The 23,560-nt window shown below is 37.0% G+C and overlaps 1 protein-coding gene and 1 long non-coding RNA gene across 2 annotated transcripts; one reads left to right on the top strand and one right to left on the bottom strand.

Annotated features, from left to right (window-relative positions):
* The first annotated feature begins 365 nt into the window (after positions 1-365).
* Positions 366-1,562, top strand: LOC112178097 (NAC domain-containing protein 71-like). Its single transcript, XM_024316306.1, has one exon. It carries the CDS (start codon positions 366-368, stop codon positions 1,560-1,562), a length of 1,197 nt encoding a protein of 398 aa, XP_024172074.1.
* Positions 1,563-1,959: 397 nt separating this feature from the next.
* LOC112176839 lies at positions 1,960-3,810 on the bottom strand. The gene is made up of 6 exons (XR_002927170.2): positions 3,706-3,810; positions 3,495-3,605; positions 3,165-3,246; positions 3,000-3,062; positions 2,520-2,613; positions 1,960-2,213 (listed from the first exon to the last, which is right to left on the bottom strand). It is a non-coding gene; the product is annotated as an uncharacterized LOC112176839 (long non-coding RNA).
* Between the last annotated feature and the right edge of the window lie 19,750 nt (positions 3,811-23,560).

The raw sequence follows: 23,560 nt of genomic DNA, 5'->3' as shown, positions 1-23,560 counted from the left end.
AATAATAATAATAATAATAATAATAATAATAATACTTTCAATCAAAAATAAAAATAATAATACTTTCGATCAAAAAATAAAAATAAAAGAAATAAAAATAGAAGTTTGAAAGAAATTTCAAATTTTGCCTTTCCTTAACTGCTAAGGAGTAAGGAGTCTTCGCCGACGTCATCACCCCCAACGGTCATAAAATCTACTTTCCCTAATGTTTTAGGGAACTATCCTAATCGCCTATATAAACCTTCTCACAGACCATTCTCATTTTCAGACATCAAACTCTCCCTCTACAAGTTAGAAAGTTTCTCCCTGTTCTGTTTTTCATCTTATTCGCTTTGATCAAATTCATTTGCTTTGATCAATTAGTAATGGCTCTCATAGATCAATTCATGACTCTGGATCAACTTGATGTGGGTGTGGTGAAGACGTTTCACCCTACTGAAGCTGAGTTGGTGGGTTTCTTTCTATACAACAAGATTTCCATGGCCTCAAACCCAGGCAATCATATTCAGACCTTCCCTGAAATTTGTATATACGGCGAGACAGGCTTACCACCTTGGGAGATATGGAGGGTATATCAGCAATTCAAGTTTCCCCACCAAGATTTTCTCTACTTCTTCTCCTGGGCCAAGAAAGTGAGCCCCAACAAATCTCGCAACTCTCGCACGGTTGGCTCTGATGGAGGAACATGGAGCGAGACGGAAGCCGGTAGGCCTGTGTATATCAGTGGAAGTGAAGAGGCGTTTGGGAAAGTCAGGAAGTTTCGGTATGAAAAGAACAAGGACAAAACGTTTGTGCATCACGCTGCTTGGTTGATGGAGGAGTACACCATCAACCAAGCACCAGATCTGGCTTTGTGCCGACTCAAAGTCAATGATAAAGGAGGAGGAAGAAAAAAGAGGAAGAAGAGTTCTGATGAGACTAATGAGGATCAGAATGTGAGAAGCAAAAAGTGTTTGAAAAACCGAAAAGTTGAACCGAGAAGAGATCAAACTAGTTTCTTGGATCCTGAGGAGCAACAAGAAGGCAGTGCTTCCTTTGCTACTACTACTTCACAGCTAATTCTCTCTCCCTATCATCATGAAGATGATCAAGCGGTTCAGGTGGTTCCGGACAACAATTACGATTATGACGAGCTGCAGCAGATCCTCTTTAGTGATGATGATTGTATGGATGAGAATCTAATGTTCTCTCCCACTATCTTGTTTGATGATGCTCAGCTTATGGCTTCTGTTGATCAATCAATAGCTAGTGAGCAACAACAACAACAAGATTCGGATTATTCACTTGCGCCGCAACAGCAATTGGAACCTGACAATAGGTGTCAAGAGGAGGACCAAATACAACAACAAGATCAGCCCTCTTCCTCTCATTCTCACGAGCAGCAGCAGCTCATCGGTGATGACGGTCTGATGATTTATGGCCAACATGACTATAATATTCCACTCGATAACGAATTCTTATGGTCAGATGAATTTAATGGACTCTTGACTCATGAAGATCAGCTGGGAGCTGTGCCATGGCGGGATAGTGATGATCCGTTTCAGTATTCTGACATCTTGTAGTTTCGTTTTCATTCCTAAATGTAGATATTTTGATTCTGAAGCCAATTAATTGATTGGTGGATACTCTACTTATACTGTATATCAATTCTTCATCTATCAATGAAATCAAAGTTCTAGTTTACTGTGTACATGTACTGCAGCTTTCTAATATTTTCAAAATTTTACAGAAACATGAAAACAGAATCATACTCAAATTTGAGTCTATACTGACTGAAAGAAATATCTTTTGGCCAATTCAAATCCCATATCTTGCAACTATATAAACTCTGATGTCTTCTTATATCTCCCTCCTCTTCATTTCATATCCCTTGGAACAAAGAAAAAAAAAAAGAGAAGCATATCTGCAAAGTAGCAATCAAATTTTCATTTAAGGTTTTGAACTTTTTTCACTATCTATTTGCAGTGATCACATAGATCAAGTGCGTACCACTTTCAGTAATGAGTAGATCCCCATATGTACAAAGAGTGTGATGTTAACTAATTACAAAATCCCATATTGACAAAGAGTTCAGAACTGATGATCCAAATCAGTAAAAATTGCCCTAGTTCTATGTCCACTTATACGCAAGACCAAATCCTGTACACGATCAGATCACATGCCCGCTAGTGTGTGAGGCATTTAAGAGGTACCATAGCGGTTTCTTTCCTGACCTGAAACAAAAGTAGGAAAAGCTGCATTAAGGCTTCGATTCGGTGTAGTTTAGTGTGTAGTGTATACATGTACTCTAAATTTTCTTAAAGGTTTTCAAAGCATTTCAGAAACATGAAAGATTATATCAAACCTAATTGGAGTCTAAACTGAGAAAGAAAGACCTAGTTGACCAATTCAAGATCATATCTTGCTTCTAAAGGGATTCAGATATATAAAAATTGAAAATAAGAAGGGAGATCTTAATGGTTTGATTTTAACAAATAAAGTAAAATCATGTATACTATCATTGGTTGAAATTGAAATACCTTAATCAAATGCATATGGATCATCAGCATACGGATTCAGAGACCCTTCTGAAAACCGGTCACCGATTTTTGAAGGACGTGGTTGACCCTCTCCCTTAGATCCCGACATAACAAAAACAACATATTGCAAATTCAGTATTTGCAGAATCCAAATGAGTGCTGCATTATATAATTCAAGCGATGCATCCAGCTTTTCCAGTAATTCAATACAGTCATCTTTGGATTTAACAACATGTGTACCAAAAATATACGTTCCAGCTACATGGTATTGATTTTCATTATCTGAGGAAACAAAATGCAGATATTTGTACTTGTAATTCTAAATGCATGCGGATTCTTATAGCAATATTAACTCTATCCACTCAGATATATGTTGTCCAAGACTAGTACAACCAAAGCTTCTAAGCAATCTGAGACATGAGAAACTAGATGAATCACAAGATATTCCAAAACTGAAATAAAGTAATGGGTTTAGCTTACCTTGACTACACTCCTGGGGCTTTTGACTTTTGGTGTACTTGTCCTCTTAAGTTTTCTTGGATCCTGATGTCATACAGAAAATAAAATTCAGTATTGAGAAATGTATGTCTAAAGGTGAAAATGGAGATTGAGCATATAGCTTCACAGAAGTCACCAGGTTCATACCTCAAACATGACTGTGCTTCTTGATTTCCTTTTAATAGTTCTTCCCATTACCAGTTTCAACTTCATATTCGTCCCGAATTACCTGCAATGCATGAAGTAAGTCCCACGTAGTTGACGAGATAAAGCAAAAGTTAGTCTCAGGTTGTTGAAGGGATAAGGCAAGAATTAATTGAATCTTAATAAGCAACATTAAATCCTTATTAATTCTATTGCCACTAGAAAAAAGATTCATATTAATAATCTGTTTTCACCTACAGAAGTTGCTCTAAACCTAAAGTTGCATTATTTATGAATATACCATCAGTTAAACTGTATGAGAGAAATTTCTACCTTTTTAAGGTGCTTTGAAATATTCATTACACTTGGTGAATTCATATTCTCGGAAGCTTTCTTCAACAGTGTTGACACTGGTGTTTGTGTTGCTCCCGCTAGAGGTGAATCCTACACACCAAATAGAATGAAATATCATGATGAGTCATATTGTCATGTGAAAAGATCAAACCTGAAAGAAATTAAAATGATTTTCAGAATATCGTCCCACCTTCTCATCATGCTTCGGTCTTCGTAGAGAGCGCTGACCTCTCCTTCTCACAATGGGGTTTCTCCTTGACGAAATAGAGTATTCCTGAGACAGAATGAAACTCATCATATTGGCAGAAATTCCAGACTATTATCAGATTATGAAATTTTATGCTTCAACCAAGATCCCAAGGAGGAAATCTATGAAAAATATACGCTCTCCCACTGCATAAATCCATGCCATTTTGCATTGCCCTTCTAAACCTTAGCACAATGCATTCTTGAATAAAGGATCACTCTATTCGATCATGCATATTTTAATAAAAATAAAATAAATTCGTGTATCTCACTATTCTTATATGAGTAGTTGAATACAAACTTCAAAATTTAAATAGTAAGTTTTATCGGTCATAGATTAGTATCACTGCATCCAGATGTTAATACAAATTCAAAAACTTTTGTGCAGGTGTGTGTGTGTGTCACACAGAGAGAGAGAGAGAAGCATTGGTTTTAAAGCCAACCTTTTTCGAATTCACTTCAGAAGAAACTAAAATACTTGGAAAACTAATCAAATTAAACATTGGACTATAATATTATATCAAAGCAGAAATTATTTAGGCACTTATAATAAATAAATGAAACAGAGCTGGTATTGTTTAAGAGTCAATATCCACTCCCACTGGGACAGATGAAGCCACATTTCTCGGCTATACATTCTTTCATGTCGGACAGGGAACAAAAAGAAAAGACTGTTAAAAAGGAGACTAACCAGAAGAGAATGGGACAATCAAGAAAAAATTTCATTCATAGGGAAATTTACTAAACACGAAAGTACTTTTTCCTCTGTTTTTTCTAGTAAACCAAACAGACCTTCAATTAAAGAAAGCATACAGAAAGCCACACATTAGGAGCTGAAGAAACACAAAAAGATTACAAATTCACATTCTCCTACATTGAAAAAAAAAAAAAGGAGGAAAAATATTTGGGACTGAATTTGACTCCGTAGGAAGAACTATTTTCCTCTGTTACTTTGATTATATAAACCAAACAAGACCTTCATGTAAGAAAAAACACACATACAACCATGCATTGATCAATACTCAGATAAAGAAACACCAAAAAGATCATAAATTTACATTCTTTAACATCAAATGGAAACGATTTCACTTCTTACAAACAATTTTCCTCTGTTTTTCCCAGCAATACATTGATCAATACCCAGTAAAGAAAAAGATGATAAATTCACATTCTTTAACATAAAAAAGATTGAAAGAAAAAAATGAAAGACTGACCATTTGAAACTGAACTCGTGCTCGGGGGAACTTCATCGTCCTTCTTGGGCACACGAGCTGTAGGGTCGATTCTGCAGCCGAAGACTGGTGTAATTGATTGTGTGGTGCCCATCCTCACGTTGAGACTGAATCTCGGTAAGCTCAAAGAAGATGAAGAAGAAGAACCCACTTCAGGTCTTGTTGAAGAAGAAGAAGAACCCACTTCAGGTCTTGGAGAAGAAGAGGAACCCATATCAGGTCTTCGAGAAGAAGAAGAACCCACATTGGGATTTTGAGGAGGATCCATGTCAGGTGCTTGAACAGAGCAAATGGCTTTTCACTTATTGGAAATGGGAATTTTGGTGAAGAAAGAAAGAAAAGAGAGAAATGGGTTTTGGGGAGAAATGGGAGAGAAGAGAATGAAATTAAGGGTGCTTTGGTTTTTGGGGGGTTTTGTCAGAGAAACTGGAAAGGTTATGAGTGTGTTAGGAGAGTGTGCCTTCCTTCTTCTCTATTTATTGTCTTATTATGGGCGCTATCTTTGTCTGCACGAATGTGTGCGGCCGAGTTCACCAAAATAAAAATTTATTTTCATGATTTTGTATCTAATTTTCTCTTATATGATTGGCTGGTTTTTGTTCTTTTATTTCATTTTATTATGAGAAATATTATCTGCATTTATGCACTTCCTCTTCATTTCTAGATATCATTGCATTTTGGATAGATTTTACGACGAGCGACACCTAAATGTTACCGGTGTCTAGATTCAAATATTAAATCGCATTAACGTAACACATTATGTTTTTACGATATGTTTACTTATTTAATTGTCCAGTATTGAGTATAGTCATAAATATTACATATATTTTTATAAGGTAATAACTTAATACGCGTTCTTCACTGTAGTTATCTCAAATGACTTCTAATTATAAATTTTTAATATTTGGGTACTACGGGAATTAATGAAAGAAAATAAATGTTGTATTCGTTGTAGTTACTAATTTATGATCAAATTATTGATTCATAGAACTATTCCGATAATCCATCAATCATTACTTTGACACGTCGTGTTTTTTGTTGTAATTTCTCTTCTCTCAGGTATCATCTTGTTTTGAGTCTCTACATTATCTTTAGCTTGCTCATTTTCTAGTTTTCATCAGAACGCCAAATCCTCTATTCATTCCATCGTTGCCTACTAGGCTAGTTAGTAAAATTCGGCATGGGAGTTAAAAGTTAAAAAAATGTTCATGAATAATTTGGTAAGTTTTAGTGAAAAATAATTTGAAAAATTAGGCCGTAAAATATGAAAACGGCAAATTATAAAATTAGATACGTACGTATTTAAACCGAAATGTAATAAATAATACAGATGGATATTTGTCATTTCTATTACTTTTATATAGTTATATGACTTTTAAAACATATATTTTGAACAAAAATCAAGGTGAATCATTGCTTTTCTCAAATATTACCATTTGGATATACAAAACTTCAACACATCTAAGTTATTTAATAAATAAATAGTGTAAATAGTACTAGTAATTATATGATTTTTAACTATAAAAGTTTAAAATTCAAAAATTAATCTTAAACTTGACTTTTTAATTAAAAAATAAAATATTTTGTTTTATTTTTTTTTTAATGGTTGGCTTTTTTCAATTGAAAATTTTTGGAATAATATGTATTCGTAAATAATTTAGCTAACTTAAAAAAAAGGCTAATTTTTCTAATTTTTAGAAATAATTCAGAAAACAAGTGTTTTTTTTTTTTTGAAGAATTCATTAATTCGCGAATTATTCGCAAATTAACTAATATGAAAACAGACTTTAGAAAACCTTACATACGATCAAATAACTACTCACATTGTTGCTTTACAAACCTAGACAATTTATTTCATATAAAATTATTTCAAAATTTGGAAGTCTTGGACGTCAATTGATAATTATTTTTTACCGAAGGGTCTGAAGGCTTTGCCTCTGGAGAAACCCTAAAGCCGACCTTCATTCAATTGCGAAATCCTTTCTCATCCGGCGACACCCAGACGTCTGGGATGACCTCCGGCCTTGCAGACGTTTACTAGGTTAATGTTGGATAGGTGATTGATGATATTGTCCTAGGAAGTAGATTCTAGTGGAAGTCTATTAGGCTCGGTACCTTGTTGTACAAGTTCGGAGGGCCTTAACGATGGCGTAGGGAGGTGCTGAATCGACAATGGCATGGGTTCGTGGAGTGCTGAAACGGGTGGAATGGTTTCGTGGTGGAGTGGTCCTAACAGCGTCAAGGCTATAGGGTCAAACGCATTAGAGAAGTTGTGTGACTTCTGGGCGGCGATGATATCTAGGCTGGGTCAAGACTGCTTTGCCGCTTTGGGTTTGGTCCACTTCTCTTTGGGCTTAGTTATTTGGGTTGGGCTGTTTTTGCCCTAGGCCATTAGTATGTATTTAGTTAGTCTATTTACAATAATTCATTTTATTTAGGATTCTAAGAACTTTTTTGCTAGTGCAACTGCAATGCTTCTAGAATAGTACCAAAGGAGGAATTATGCTATCTTCTACGTATTTGATGTCTATTGAGTGAGTCTATTTCTATGTACCACTGTGGGTATTACCATTATATTTTATCTATCCACATATGACAGCGGAAGGCTATGTAACGGTATGTTCTGGTTTATGTGAATATATTTCTGCACAATTTGAGTTTTTGATTAAAAAAAAAAAAGGAAGTCTTGAGAAATAGAAAAATAGATTCTTTGATTTATTTGGGTAAATTAAAAAGAAAATTGTTAGAGATAGATATGGGTTAAGTCAATGGGCCGGATTCACTTCTATCCTATCGTGACCCGCCACGTGTAAAGTACTGGCATCCCGGCCTATATATATAGAGATATTTCCCAAAATTTTGATTTGAAATCTAAACGTAGATTCACTTTCACAGGGAAGAAGAAGAAGAAGAAGAAGAAGACTAGAGAGAGAAATGGAGGCCGAAACCCAAACCCTAACCGATGCCGAAGCTCTGCAATCGAGAATCGCAATTCGCTCGATCAAAGTCGCTCTTCTTCTCTCTCGGCTCAAACCTTCTTCCATCGATCGCCGCCTCACCGATCACCGCGACGCTGCTACAGTACGTTACTCGCTCACTTGTTTTCTCCGATTTCCGATTTGTTTATGTAATTGGTGATCGGAGTTGATGATTTTGTGATTCAGGAGAAGGAGGAGGCACTAAGGAGAGAGATCGGAGATCTAAAAATGGAGGTTGTGAGGGAGCGTCTGAGGAACAAGAGGATCAGGCTATGTGGATTGATGGAGCTCTTTCTTGAGTTCGTGGTGCTCTTCGTTCTCTGCGGTCTCTTGTTTGCCATCGCAGTCGGAGGAGATGGAGGTTCGTCGGAATTACGTTACTGAAGAATTCAAATTTTACTGTGTGGTAATTAGTAGCTGTTGAGATTTACTATAGGAAGAGAGATTGATCTACTACCGGGAAGTGGTGGTTAAGAGAATAGGTTGCTTGATTTGATTTCTTGTTAAGTACAGTAAGGTGAAGTATTGCTATGGATGTAGTTGTGCTCGAGGTAAATGTAAAAATTGGTTTTGATTAGCTTGTGATCAAAAATTAGTTTCTTCAAGCTTGATTTACCGTATTGAAATAGGAGTAAGGTAAATTAAGTAGGTAACTACAATTTTCTTTCCGTTTCATATCGCTCGAAGATTTCTGTGGTTTGGTATTGAGACTAAAGTGCATTCCACTCTCAATCTTGAATATATCACAAGGAGTTTAAGTCAAAATCTGAAATGGAAAGGAAGAGATTTTTGTGAGTGATGAATTTTCTCATCTTGATTCAATGGTGTAAATGGGGTTATATATACAAGCCCTACACTACTACATTACACATCTTGATCTCCAAGTAAACTTGTTCTCCAAGTGTACTTGTCCTCCAAGTTTCCTTCTTCTACAAGATTATATGCAAGTCAACTTGTTTTACACAACATGACTCACAAGTGTACACTCCCCCTCAAGTTGGGGTATAAATGTCACGAAGACCCAACTTGCCTAGTGAGTCATGGAACAACTTGCTAGATACAGCTTTGCTAAGTATATCTGCTAATTGCTCCTTGGTTGGAACAAAAGGAAAGGAGATTAACTTTGCATCCATCTTTTCCTTAATGAAGTGTCGATCAACTTCCACGTGTTTCGTTCGGTCATGTTGTACATGATTATGTGATATGTCAATAGCTGCTTTGTTATCACAGTACAATTGCATTGCTGACTTAGGCTTAAAACCCAAATCTTGAAGTAAATTTCGTAGCCACAGAAGTTCACACACTCCATGTGCCATACCTCTATATTCAGCTTCAGCACTTGACCTTGCAACAACCTTTTGCTTTTTACTTCTCCAGGTAACAAGGTTTCCACCCACAAAGGTAAAGTACCCAGATGTAGACTTCTTGTCTGTGATAGAACCGGCCCAATCTGCATCTGTATATCCACTAACATCGAGGTGGTGACATTTAGAAAACATTAAACCTTTTCCTGGTGCTGACTTTAAGTACCTCAAGATTCTTACCAATGCCTCCATATGCCGTTCACTTGGATTATGCATAAACTGACTCACAACACTAACTGCATGAGCAACATCAGGTCTAGTGTGTAACAAATATATCTGGCGTCCCACTAACCTCTGGTATATTGGTTTATCAGTTGAAACCTGATCAGGATATTCTGCTAGTTTGTGATTTTGCTCGATTTGAGTGTCAATTGGAGAACAATCCAACATACCTGTCCAACACATACTTTCACTAACATATAAAGATGCCATCTCTCCCCCTGGCTACCTCAATCCCCAAGAAGTACTTCAAATCTCCCAAATTCTTCATCTCAAACTCAGAAGCCAACTTCTTATGAAGACTTTCAATTTCTACCAAGTCATCCCCTGTTATTATCATATCATCCACATATATAATAAGCACAGTTACCTTCCCCTTTTGGTGCTTTAAGAATAAGGTGTAGTCTGAATTGCTCTGCTTGTATCCAAAGCATCTCATGGACTGAGTGAATCTGTCAAACCATGCTCGGGGTGACTGTTTAAGTCCATGAAGGGATTTCTTCAATCTGTAAACATCATCATCATATGTATCTATTGCATATCCAGGAAGAAGACCCATGTATACTTCTTCAGTTAACTCCCCATGAAGGAAAGCATATTTTACATCAAATTGATGAAGTGACCAATTCAGATTAGCTGCAAGTGATAACAATACCCGAACAGTATTCATCTTGGCTACCGGAGCAAAAGTCTCATCATAATCAATCCCATATGTTTGAGTGAACCCCTTAGCCACCATCCTCACCTTATACCTACTTACTGTGCCATCTGCATTATGTTTGACAGTGAAAATCCATCTACACCCAATAATCTTTTTACCACTAGGAACCAGTACAAGTTCCCAGGTGTGATTCTTTTCTAATGCCTCCATTTCTACCTCCATTGCCTTAGCCCACTTTGGGTCTCCCAAAGCCTCCTGCACTTTGTTAGGAATAGATACATAGCATATTTGATTCACAATTGATGCATAAGATTTAGATAACCTATGGTGTGACACAAAGTTAGCTACTGGATATTTGGCTTTAGCAGATATGGAAGATACATACTTTTTTGCTGGTTGACCACGGGTAGTCCTACTGGGTAACACATATGTAGAAGATACAGACTCTAGAGGGTTACCAGGTGAAGATACTGGACATACCTGAGATGGAGCTTCTTGACCAGAAAGTTCAGCATTAGGGGGTGAAGTATCAGATGAGGGGGAAGCTGTAATACAGTCCTCTTCAGAAATCGACTGGTCAAGAATTTCCTTCGATTGGTCTAGTACACTTCTGCCCATTTCGCCGGTTTCTTCATTCGACTGGTCAACTCCCCCTATCGACAGGTCGATTTGGGAAATTTGTCTAGTCAACTTCGGGATGTCAGTACTCTCTTCTTCTGCATCTTTATTCATCTTCAACTTTCCACCAACAAACATCTCTTCAAAAAACTCATTCTCCCCCTGAAGAGTGGTGTTTTTGGGGGAGAAATAACACATATCTTCAAAAAATGACACGTCCAAGGTGACATAGAACTTTCGTGTAGGTGGGTGATAGCATTTATAGCCTTTTTGATGAGAACCATAACCTACAATGATGCATTTGAGAGCTCGGGCATCCAACTTTGACGTCTTATTTTTTGGTGTATGGATAAAGGCAACACAACCAAAGACACGAGCAGGAAGATTATGGAAGGAAGGAATATAGACATGGGTTGATAGGACTTCAAAGGGAATACGCCCCTGAAGAACACTCGAAGGAAGATGATTAATAAGATGTGAGGCAGTTTGAACTGCCTCACCCCAAAGATACTTAGGCATGTGAGCACCAAATAGCAATGCTCGTGCTATGTCTAGAAGATGACGATTTTTATGCTCAGACACACCATTTTGTTCAGGTGTTTGAGGACAAAGTGGTTTGATAGATTATACATTTTTCTTGGAAATATTCCTGAAAATCACGATTAACAAACTCCCCCCCCCCCCCCCCCCCCCAATTATCAAAACGAAAAACTTTGATATGACCATTGAACTGTGTTTGAATCAATTTTTGAAAGGCTTGAAAAGCATAAAACACAGCAACCTTAGATTTAAGCAATGCTACCCATGATAATCGAGTGCAATCATCAATAAACAAGACAAAATAACGCATTCAAGAAATAGTGGGTTCTCTGGAAGGTCCCCCCACACATCAGAGTGAATAATCTCAAAAGGCATAGAACTTTTATTAGAAAGACTCAATGGGTAGTTGACTCTATGGTTTTCGCCAAAACACAAGTTTCACAATGTAAGGACGACTCATCAATGCCAACAAATAAAGAAGGCATAGCTTTACGCATTACACTGAATGAAGGATGCCCTAAGCGTCTATGCCGTAACCAGACTTCATTAAGCTCTCTGGAAGTCAAAGTCAAAGCAACTGGGACATTCATCCTTGGTCTCTCCCAGGCATAAGCTTGATCTAGATGAAACAGTCTCCCCCTCATATACCCTTTACCAATGACTTCCCAAGTCAGAAGATCCTGAAACATCACATACATGAGAAAAAAATGTCACAGAGCACAAGGATTGAGTATTCAATTAGGGAATGGAGATTAAGTGGTGAGACAAGTCTGGTACATATAATACATCATGCAATACTAAGGTAGGTGTGACTCTTATGGACCTAATACCTAAGACAGGAAATGATTGACCATTGGCATTTGTAACATATGACACATTAGGTGTGGATAAGGTAATGAAATACTTCTTATCATAGGTCATATGATCTGAAGCACCAGAATCAATAATCCAAGTATCTGAACCTACAAAGTTAGAAATTTTTAAAGCCATACCAATCGTACCAGTACCTCTAGCAACCATTGAGGCTGAGGGATGGCAATCACTGCTTGTGGTATGATCTTGCCCAGCGACTCCAAAGCACTCTGAACTCTGAACAAGATGAACAGCTACCTTTCCTCTACCTCGATGTTCAGTTGGTTTGGGTTTGCTGAAGTATCCAGCAGGGTACCCAACCAACTTATAACAAGTCTCCTTAGTGTGTCTAGTCAGTTTGCAATGTTGACATACAGACCTGCCTGGAGAAGAACCTTGAGTCATGGGATGTAATCCTGATTGTGGTGTACTGAAGCCAGGAGGTGGACCTTAAGCCCGAGGGGGCTTAGCTTGGATTGTTAGGCTAGAGATTTCAGAATGAGCTGCCTTTGTGCTACCTTGCGGATGTAAGTAAAAGCCTCAGTGAGGGAAGGAGGCTCTTGCCGAAGCAACAACTCTCCCTTGGCACTGTCATGTCTAGCATGTAATCCACTCAGAAACTGGTGCACACGCTTCAACTCCTTCTCCTTCTGGTACCTAGTAATATCCTCAACATTCTTCAATTTGTTTGGTTGCCGTTGATCAATCTCGGCCCAAATGTTTTTCAGCTGGGTGTAGAACACTGAAACTGCTTGCCCATCCTGCTTCATCCTTGTTACCTTGCACAACAATTCATAGATCTGGGAAAAATCAGATTCATTCAGATAGAGATCATTGAGCGTCCTCCAAACTTCTGCAGCAGTATCACACCCAATGATCAATTGGATCACCTCATCAGTCATGGCCTTGTATAGAATTAACAGTACAAGTCCATCAGCATCTTCCCACTTGACATACTCTTCACTTTCCTCATTCGCCGGTGCCTTAATGGTACCGGTGACATGACCCATCTTATGGATTCCACGAAGGTGAGCGGAAATCATCTTCTTCCATGTCCTATAATTCCCAGGTCCATTCAGTTTTGCTCATCCGAATGAACCTGATGAAGAATCTGGGTTTTGAACTGAGACTTCAACTTTTTGAATACTGAAATTGCTGGTATTCCCTCCTTCTAGAAGTGGAGCATCAGGGCTAGCCATTGGAATACTGACGAAAAACAATTTGCAGCGGAATTGAGACAGAAGGTATGTTTGACAAGTCGAGAGGGATTAATCGACTAGTCAAGAAGTAGCCGTACATCCTATGTCAAGAGAAAAAAAATCTTATCCTTGGGTGTTGCCTATCGCGCAACCTTTCGGTAACTCATTTTAACTTCTTTTAATACTCACTTTTCAACCTTTCGGTTACCTTTCTCTTATTCGATCATTGGCCTAGACCTCGCATTAATTGGATGGACCTAGTGGTGTTGGGCGAGTAAGCTCGACGTTACAAGGATAAAATTCACCTTCTAAAAGATAAAGAATAATCCTAACCTCTGAATTAGAGGAAGGAACAATCTTACCCCAGAGTGTGAGGAAAGAAGAGTGAAGGAAAAACAAAGAGACAAAGTCCTCTCAGATCTTCGCTCTGATATCATGTCAAAATATGAAATGGAAAGCAAGAGATATTTGTGAGTGATGAATTTCCTCATACTGATTCAATGGTGTAAATGGAGTTATATATACAAGCCCTACACTACTACATTTCACATCTTGATCTCCAAGTAAACATGTTCTCCAAGTGTACTTGTCCTCCAAGTTTCCTTCTTCAACAAGATTATATGCAAGCAAACTTATTCTACACAACATGACTCACAAGTCAACAGAATTTTGATTTGAACTGTTTCACTTATGTGTAGGTTTTAACATTGAAGGCAATTGGCTTTTGGGCTCTTCCCTGTATGAGAAGGGATTAGCTTATTGCTGGTTCGGTGCTCGAGCCAATGTGGGTATAATCGGTGGGAAGTACTGTTTCGGTTGCAAAGTGGTGTCGTTCCAATCTGTTCAAATGGAGGACACTGCCCCTGAATACCGGAATCTTTGCCGGGTTGGTATTTCTAGAGGGGATGATGTGGTGGGAAGCCTAGGGGAAACAAGCCACAGCTTTGGATATGAGGGCACTGGAAAATTCTGGAATGCTACGAGGTCTCCGTGCTATGGTGAGAAGTTTGGGCTTGGAGATACTATTGTTTGTGCAGTCAATCTTGAAGAAAAGCCCTTGGCTTCCATTTCTTTTTCCAAGAATTTAAAGTGTTTGGGTACGGCGATGAAGTTCAATGCAGCCGTGGATCCTGAAGTGAAGAATTTTCAATGGGAATCTGATACGCTTTGAGCAAGCATATAATTTAACCCTAGAAATATCATTAGTAGTATAAGCAAGTAAGGATCGTTCTATTCCGGGGATTGAGGGTACACCTGTCAATGTAAGACAATTTAAACAATTAAAATAAAACAAAGTATAATATTGACACATATATATATATTATTTACGAATTCAAAGGGGGTTTTAGGGTTTGGTTTTCAAAAATTAAAAACAAGAATTAAAACTAAGTAATAACAAAAAACATAAATACAAGAATGAAATGTAAGAAACAAAGATTAAAACCAAGTCTATAATTGAATTCGAATGAACCCTACATTGTTCTTCTAAGTCATGTGAAAGGAGTTGATCATGTGAAATGTTAGAAAGCAAACGATTTCCCATATTTTACTTTCAATGCTAAGTAACCTAAGTGAAAGCACAAAGATTAATCCTATCAAACATGTAATCAAGCCCTAAAAAGCTAGTCAATCATACATATTCAACGCAAGAAGCATCAAGAAAGGCTATCAACTCAAGTGCACAACTTAGTATGAATAAGTTCACCTAATTGCAATCCTCTTCAATTGAATTCGATTTTTGTCCAAAACCTTTACTACTTTCGATTTAAGTTACACAAAACAAAAAGTTGATTTCATGTTCTTAAATCTAGCACCATTCATATCAAAACCCTAAGTGTTTCGAACCACATAAGATTAAAATACAAAAGATATCTATAAAGCAAATTCAATCGAACAATCACACATAAGCAACTTTGGAATCACAACATAGAATTCGAAATCCTTTATTCAATCATAAAATTTCAGATTATAAACCTTGTTCAAACATAAACGTTAACTAGAACAATCTTTAACAAAATCAAACAAGGAGAATCAAAAGTGATTACAAGAAAGAAGGTTGAATTACACCGTGAATGGAGAGGTGGATGAATAACTCGAATGATGAAACAATGAAACTTGAAAGCAAGCTTCAAAGTACACGGCTCCAAGGTGGAATGGTGGAGATGCCCACGGCCTAGTCCTTGCTTCTTCCTTCCTTGCTTGAAAACGCCAAAGGTTGAACTAGAGAATGGAGAGAGCTTTCGCGCGTAGAGAGAATTTTCTGAATTGTAAGGTGGTCCTTTGAGACGTCTAGGCTGCTTGTATATATAGGGAACGGCAATGCTTAGCCTCCAAGCCGTGATTTTCTGTTTATTTTCTCAAGGAATTAAATTAATAATTCCACATGCCTTCCACCAATGAGAAATTGCCAAATAAGCCCTAGTGTGTCATCCAACCAATCACAAAACTCCAAGAAGATTCCCTAATATATTCTTGCCGAAATTCCTTGATTATTTTCTGATTTTCTTCTTGTAATTTCGTCCAAAATATACTTAGGGTTTCTAGGAATGAATCTAGACGCCATTTGGTTCTTTTCTTTATTTCTTTCCATAAACTTCACCCTATAAAATCTCTTGCGTAATCTTTTATTCTCCCTTGGATTTTTCACGGCAACTTTGTCTCTTCCCTTTGGTTTTCACGGCAACACATCCCTAGGGTTAGGGTTTTGCGTCACAAACCCTAATGTCATGGGCTTTGATGGGCCTTGATCCAATTTGCCGAAAATCCATAGAGTTCTTGGGCTTTGTTGCTTCAATTCATTTTCAAGCCTTCTCATCTTCCAACGCAAAACACATTATTTTTCCATTTCTTTTTCATGGTTGCGTTGGAAACTTGCTTGGGAAGCCTTCCTCCATTTCGCAGGGTTTCCTAGTTGGATTAGGAAAGCTTATTTCTTCATTTCTACTCAATTGTGTGGCCCTTTTTCTCTCATATTTGTTCGTCTTGATGTTCGCAAGCTCCTCTTTCCATTCGTGCGTTCATTTCCACTTTTTAGCTCGGAGGTCCTGAAAATAGAAACTTTCTAAAAATGAAAAATAGAAACTTACTAAAAATCAAAAATGGAAACTTGCCAGAAATGAGAAATGAAAACTACAGAAATGGAAACTTTCTACATGCAATAAGGAACTTTCCCAATCAAAGAATGGAAACTTTCCAAAACAGGGATTTTTCAAGGAAATGGCGCAGAAAAATGTAGGGAAATGCAGTTAAAACGTCGCATTAAAATGCTCCTATCAAATTCCCCCACACTTAGCTTTTGCTAGTCCCTTAGCAAAATCACAACACAGACACGACTACGACTCAACGTAAATTAAAGACTCTACACATAAAGACTCTATTGCCCTTTAACTTTTTGTCTCAGCAATCTCTTACTTTCACAACACCAAGATTAGCACTTCACCAAGAATCAATGTTTAGGCATTCGAGAGTTAATTAAAACACATAATTCACATATACACAAGTAGGACTTGGTTGGAACAATGGTGATGGTTTCTGTTAAGCATGTTTCAAACAAGTATGATTCAATTCCTCACAAGGTATATCCACTCTTTCTTCTCTCAGATCATGGCAATGCTTAAAAGCTTATACACTTAAGTATATGTGAAAGATAGCAAGTATATCACATAATGTAAGAAACGAAAGCACATGTATAAATTTTTCTTTTAAAGATCTCATGAAAGATATCAACTACTTGCACAGATGGACCCAAGCCATAGGTTCAACTCTTGTAACTCATCTCCACATCAAGGGCTGTCCCATCTTAAGGATCAAGAAGGTCTTATCAAGGGTTGTAATGGGGCCATGGCTCAAAGTTTTAAAGAAACGAAGGGTAAGAAATTCAACAAAGTGTTCTAAAAACCTAGTAGAGCTCATGCAAATGTAGAGAGACTTCTAGAAATCCACCAAGTATGCAAAAACGTCACTATCCCATGGGGGTGTTATAAAGGGCCTAATGTCTTCATGTTGGGCCCAAACTTCACTCTAAACTTCCTTTGGTCTTTAGTGAGTTGGACAAAGGCCGAATTTTTCTATAATGGGCCTTCAATTCAAAGTAAACTCTAAACTCACCAAGTATGGGGGACTAAAATCCATTGACTTTTCATCTTTTTCTTTCTTTTTATTCTCTAGCCATACACTTTTTTTTTTTTTTACTTTCTTTTTCTCGGCTTTTTCGTACATTTTTCTTTCATGGACAAGTCTACCCCCACACTTGAGCTTTCACCTCTTCTTATTCTTCATTGTTGACGCCAAAAATCTTCAAGTAAGTCTCAATTTAGGTCCACTAAGTTCGTAGAACAAAGGGTAGGGTTATAGCTATACTAAGTTTTAGGTTAAGGATTTTAAGGGTGATGAAAGAAAAGGCTTAACGTAGGCTCAAAGGGGTTTATCTAGGGGAGTCCAACGACGGGCACAATTAGGGACACAGGTTTATATGGCTATGGTGGTAGTTCCTAGGTTGCCTCTATCCTTTCCAGAATCAGGGCCATGTATTGATACAACGTCTCAACAAGTACAAGAGTGAATTCTAGCATTCTCTAGTCCATCAAACTTAATCTATGGCAAGTAGTCAATCAAGATGAAAGAATAATGAGATCATCAAAACATCGCCAAGAAAATATGAGTATATTTTTCATTTCACTCCAAGAAAAAGGGATATGGCTCAAATATCTCACATGGGCTTTATGAATCAAAACTCATCTTAACATGCTCATATTCTGTACCAAAGTCACGAAATCCATATCCACTACAAGGCACACATTTTTCATATATCTCAATTAACCAAAGAATACCATTTTAAAATCATCTCACTTGTGTGATTCTCTTTTAGCCATAATTTCAGAGATATAGAATCATCCTTGACAGTTGAAAGGGCATCCTAAGACTCAAAACAAAATGACACAAAACAAAGACTCAATGGACGCCAACTAGGGACTAAGGTTATTTCCTTCCTCCTTTCGGTAACTCCTTTGGGATGTGACCAGGTAAGGAAGGGAACGATTTTGGCGGAGCTCAGCTCACTTGTTTAGCAGGGGACGAGACCCTTTGCTAGCACTTCTCGTATCCAAACCAGACCTAGACATCACACCTTAATAGATGCGCCTACGATGAAGAAAGTATTTCACCCAAAACATGACTCAATGACTCAATAAAGCAACAAAATTTTTGTTATTTTTGACATTTTTTGATTTTTTTGTAATTTTCAATATATATGACTCAAAAAAGTATAAATCCATTCCCCCACACTTAAATATTGCATTGTCCTCAATGTAACCAATCATAAGCATGCAATGAAACACTTAAGCATATAAGGTAGACATTTACGAAAAGAGAGACTAAATTCAAAACGAAAACATGAAGAGAAAGAGAAATAGGGAAGGAGAAATTAAATCTGCGTGTGTAGACTCCTTCACAGCTACTTCTGAATTGGGTTGCCTCCCAAGCAGCGCTTAATGTTTATAGTCTTTCAGCCTAGACTTGTACCTCCATTTAATCTTCAGGTTGTGGAGCGTTTTGGAGGGGTACATTTTGTACCAAAATTACTTACCAAATGACATGGCACATGCCATATCATCAATTTAAATGTTGACATGGATTTCCCTATTGGATATAAAATAAATTTCATGTTTTTTTTAAGAATTAAGAAAACTTATATTAAATAAAAGTCACAATTAAACAAAATACCAAATTAATTTAGAAAATGAATAGATGGAGTTGTTATAGCAATCTGGCTCTCTGCAACCTTGATACCCAGATCAAAATATATATTAGAAAAAAAAACAATTCCCACATGAAATATTATAACTGGGTCTTTGATGTTTGAGTTTTAAATCGATCTCTGCGAGTTTTCTTAATGTCTTTCTTTATTTCTTTCTTACCTAAAACTTTTGCAGGTTAATGAGGCCTTGAAACCATGGCTTATTTCGGTCGTCATTGGATAAATAGAACTAAGCAGGGATGAGATCACTACGCTAATATTTGAATCAGACAACACGCATCAGACAACTGGGCACATTTTTTCTGTCGTCTGAAAGAATTATTCTATTGTGTATGATTCAATCATACAACAGTTATTGTAGAATAGGTGTGATGTTGTCCGCATTTCTTTAAGAGACAACAGATTTTTAGATTGCTGTTGTCCAAATATCTAGTTTCAGACAACATAATAAATGATGATGTTGTTTCATAGTTATTCAGACAATGATTGAATATTGATGTCGTCTGAATAAATTCAATCAGACAACTCTTTTTACATTGCTATTGTACAATTAATAATCAGACAATCACCATATTTTTATGTTGTCTGATATTTTCAGTTCAGACAACATCTTTTGTTGTCTGTTGTGTGACATTGTTACATACAATTGGTCCTTAATTTATGTTGTCTGTTTTTAGGGTTAAAATTTATTCTGCCCTAACTCGCTGACTATACATGCGCATCTCTCAACACTTAGACAAAATTAAAAATTAAAACTTCCCTCTACTTTTGCGCTCCCAAAACATTCGAGCCCGCCCTCAGCTCAACCTCGATCTCTCTCCCAAAATAGCTTTCCCCGATGATCTCACCTCTCTCTGTCTCAACCCTCAGCTCGACCTCTCCGAAGCTCTCATCACCTCTCTCTCACTCAACCCTCAGCCATCACATTCTCAGCCATCTCTCTCACTCATCCCTCAGCTCTCACTGTCTCTCTCAATCGAAGCTTTATAGTCGTCTCCCTAGATTGAAGTCAGCTTTGGAGGTTCTTGACTGTAGACTACTCCCTCTTTCGAGCTAGATAAGAACTGTACTTTACAAGTTTGTTAGGGTTTCGGGGTTGATTTGGATTTGAATTTGGGAGTAGGGTTTCGAATTCAAATCGATTTTTGAGTTGAGGATTTTCTGGATAACATGGATTTGGGGATTGGGGTAGAACTTGAATTGGGTTTATGGTTTGTTGTTAATTTCGATTTGGGGGTTGTCAAATTTAGGGAAACTGCCTCTTAAATTTGGGTTTTTTTGTTAATTTCAATTTTGGGGTTGTGAAATTTTGTTTTCTGTGAAATTTCGTTGTACTAATAGCTTCTAGGTTTCAATTTTCTTGTTTCTTTTTAAATTTATGATTGGTACAGGTAGAATGACCTGTGTTTCTTTTGTGCCCGCATAATAAGCTGTGTGATTTGTATGAAAACTATTTTATCTTTGATAAAATTAAGTATTGTACAAGTGGAGATGGAATTGGAGTGGTAACAGGTTCTTACAGCAATCTGTTTCGAGTAACCATTCTTTCCCCTTTTTTCAGAATCTCCTGATTTTGTAAGATCTTTAGCTAGTATTCGTACCTTTGGATTGAAGTAGCTCATACAATATATTCTTTGAACAATTGGAATCACGATTTTGTGGGTCTCAATTATCTGGTTTTCTGGTACGGTGTCTATTGTTTGTGTTATGTATCTGCTGTACTCAACTGATCATCTCCATAAAAAGCAGAATCATATATACTGAAGCATGGAGTACTAGATTACTAGCATATTGCTTTGTATGATTTTGAACTTGTTTGCTGTGATTTCAATGACAATGCACTATGCCAAAAACTGCATCACACTACACTTTTTAGACAACGAAAAAAAAATTTCCGTTGTGTGATCACTGAAACTGCTTCACACAACAAGTTTAATGAGATTGGCGTTGTATAAGGAGGTCGTACATCAATTTTTTTGCGTCCAAGATTATTGTACAACAGTTTTAAGGATTTGTCTATTGTCTGAATGTAAAAAAAAATTCCCCCTCACCTTGCTCAAATTTGGGTTGAAATTTTGACTCACCTTGCACAACAGTATTGTTGTATATGTTGTATGAGAGTAAGTTGCAAAATAACATACAACGCATTTTTTTGTTTCCGTTGTGCAAGTTTGGAAGAAAATCACATGTACCCCAAAATGTGAGTGAGTAGCCCCAAAAAGGCCAATATTTGAGTGAAATGCTAGTACACGATTTAAGCTCCTACAACGGAATGGCTTATTTGTGTTGTCTGAATGAGAAATGTATGTCCCTAACGTCAAAACTGCTACTTTGGTTGCACATAGGCTGGAATTTTCCCTCCTTGCTCCCTTAACTCAAATTTAACATGTACATGATCAGACAACTTAACTTCATACATGCGTTGTGTGAAAAAGTTATAAAAACTGGTTTTATTCAGTCTCATTCAACTTGTCAAAACTGGTTTTACTAAAGGAGCAGGGACGGTCCTGAGTTTTTCAAGGCCCTGGGAGAAAAGTATCATAAGACCCTCTTGCATATTCATCAACAAAAATGAAATGAAAAGAAAAAAAGTCTCCAAGAATTGAGTTCTCCATAGAGAAGTCAAACATAAGTTCAATACATAGCAACTCTTTATGTCGATGTGAATCTCGCCAGCCCCATCATTTAGTTGCTCTTGAACCTTTTCTGCAAGGTTGTAAAACCTATATTACCAATTAATAACTCAAATCCACATAAGGGAAAAAAAAAACCGCAGTTCCTTCTTAACCAAAATCAAATCCAAATAATACCTTTCATTCAAATCTCCAATCTCAAGTGCTAATTTTGTCAATAGCAAAAATTTCTCTAGAATTGAAAACATAACAAAAATTAGTTGAGGGTTTACACAATCAAAAGATTTCTTAATTAAAATTAGATGAGAATAAGTACATTTATTTACTTCAAACCATCCTTCTAGAGCTTGATATTTGATGGCTTGGGGAGGAAAACCAAAAAAAAATAAGAAAAGGGTGAGAGAAGGTTTGTAAGATGAGAGATCAGATCCCATAGTGCAGGAGTGAAAAATATGAAGAGACGTTTTCTTTGTCTTTTAGTGAGAGAGAGAAGGAGAGAAATCAAGCTTGGGAAAGTGGAAGCTAGGTCTCCCTTGGGAGTTGAGAGATTAGAAGAAATATTTATTTTGGTCCGTTGTTTTACTTTTATTCGTCGTCTTTGATCTGTTTCAGCTAATGAACTTGCACACAACATATATACTCTCTCTGTCTCTCATGAATTTTTGGGTTGAATTGAATTTCTGGGTTTAATGTTTTCAATCGATCTGTGTCTCACTCTTTCATTAATTTCTTGGTTTTCAGTTGAAGTATCGGGCTCGTGGTCAACTGATCTTGCTCTTGGAGACTTGGTTCGATTTAGAAATTTTCAAGCTCAGGTAAGTTGTTGCTTTACTCTTGATTAAATGAATGAATGTTCTAATTGCTCTTGCTGCCTTGCTGTTGGTTCGATTTCATTATGTCAATTCCAATTGGTTTGGATGCTGAGTCCTAGTTATTTCGCTTATCAAGTTGTGCTTGGATCTTTGCAGATACAAGAGTATGTTGAAGCTGCAAGCTTCTGTCAATTCTGGAGGTAAGGAACATAAAATTAATGTTGAGATTTATGAATAATTTTCAGATGGGTTTGTTTTGATTTTTGTTGTGTTCTTGATTTTATTTGGTCATTTTTGTTTCCTGGTGGGTTTTTGGGAGAGAAGGGGCTTTTGAATGGCCAGGTTTTGCAGCTTTAAGATTAGAGCAACCCAAATTTTGTTGTGGAAGCGGTGTCTCTGTTCTTCGATGATTCTGAGAAGCTTCTCAATTATATCACCAGAGCTCTGTGAGGCCCCAAGATTTTTCTTTTTCAATCTGTCTTTATATCTTTTGGATTGGGTTGCTTTATTTTGTGCTGATGCTTTGCTTTTGGATACTTCGATTTTGTTGTTCATGAGGTTTCCCTTTTTTGTTTTCATTGCACAAAGTGCAACCAAGTGTAGACTTCAGAAAAATTGGTGCCCATGTTCACCAGTTCAAAGTTAGCAGCTCCAGGTACATATATAATTCCCTTTTCTTTTTTTCTTTTTTTTCTTGTAAATAGAAAATTACAGAAAGTAATGTCAATTACTCAGTCTCTCTCTCTCTCTCTCTCTCTCTCTCTCTCTCTCTCTCTCTCTCTCTCTCTCTCTCTCTCTCTAAATGTAGATATACATAGAATGTGTACTTATGGTTTTATGATTCTCAAATGGATTGATTTGGTTTTTTTTATATATATGGTTTTATCTTCTCATTTATTTTCACTTTCTTTTCAATCTTCTGAAGTTATAACTTTA

The sequence above is a fragment of the Rosa chinensis genome, chromosome 7 (genome assembly GCF_002994745.2).
Source record: "Rosa chinensis cultivar Old Blush chromosome 7, RchiOBHm-V2, whole genome shotgun sequence".
Taxonomy (NCBI): domain Eukaryota; kingdom Viridiplantae; phylum Streptophyta; class Magnoliopsida; order Rosales; family Rosaceae; genus Rosa; species Rosa chinensis.
Note: the sequence above shows the minus strand (reverse complement) of the source record. Positions and strands in the feature narration are given on the sequence as shown.

Excerpts from the sequence above, each read along its gene's own strand:
- LOC112178097 (XM_024316306.1), top strand. The coding sequence starts at position 366 with ATGGCTCTCATAGATCAATTCATGACTCTGGATCAACTTGATGTGGGT.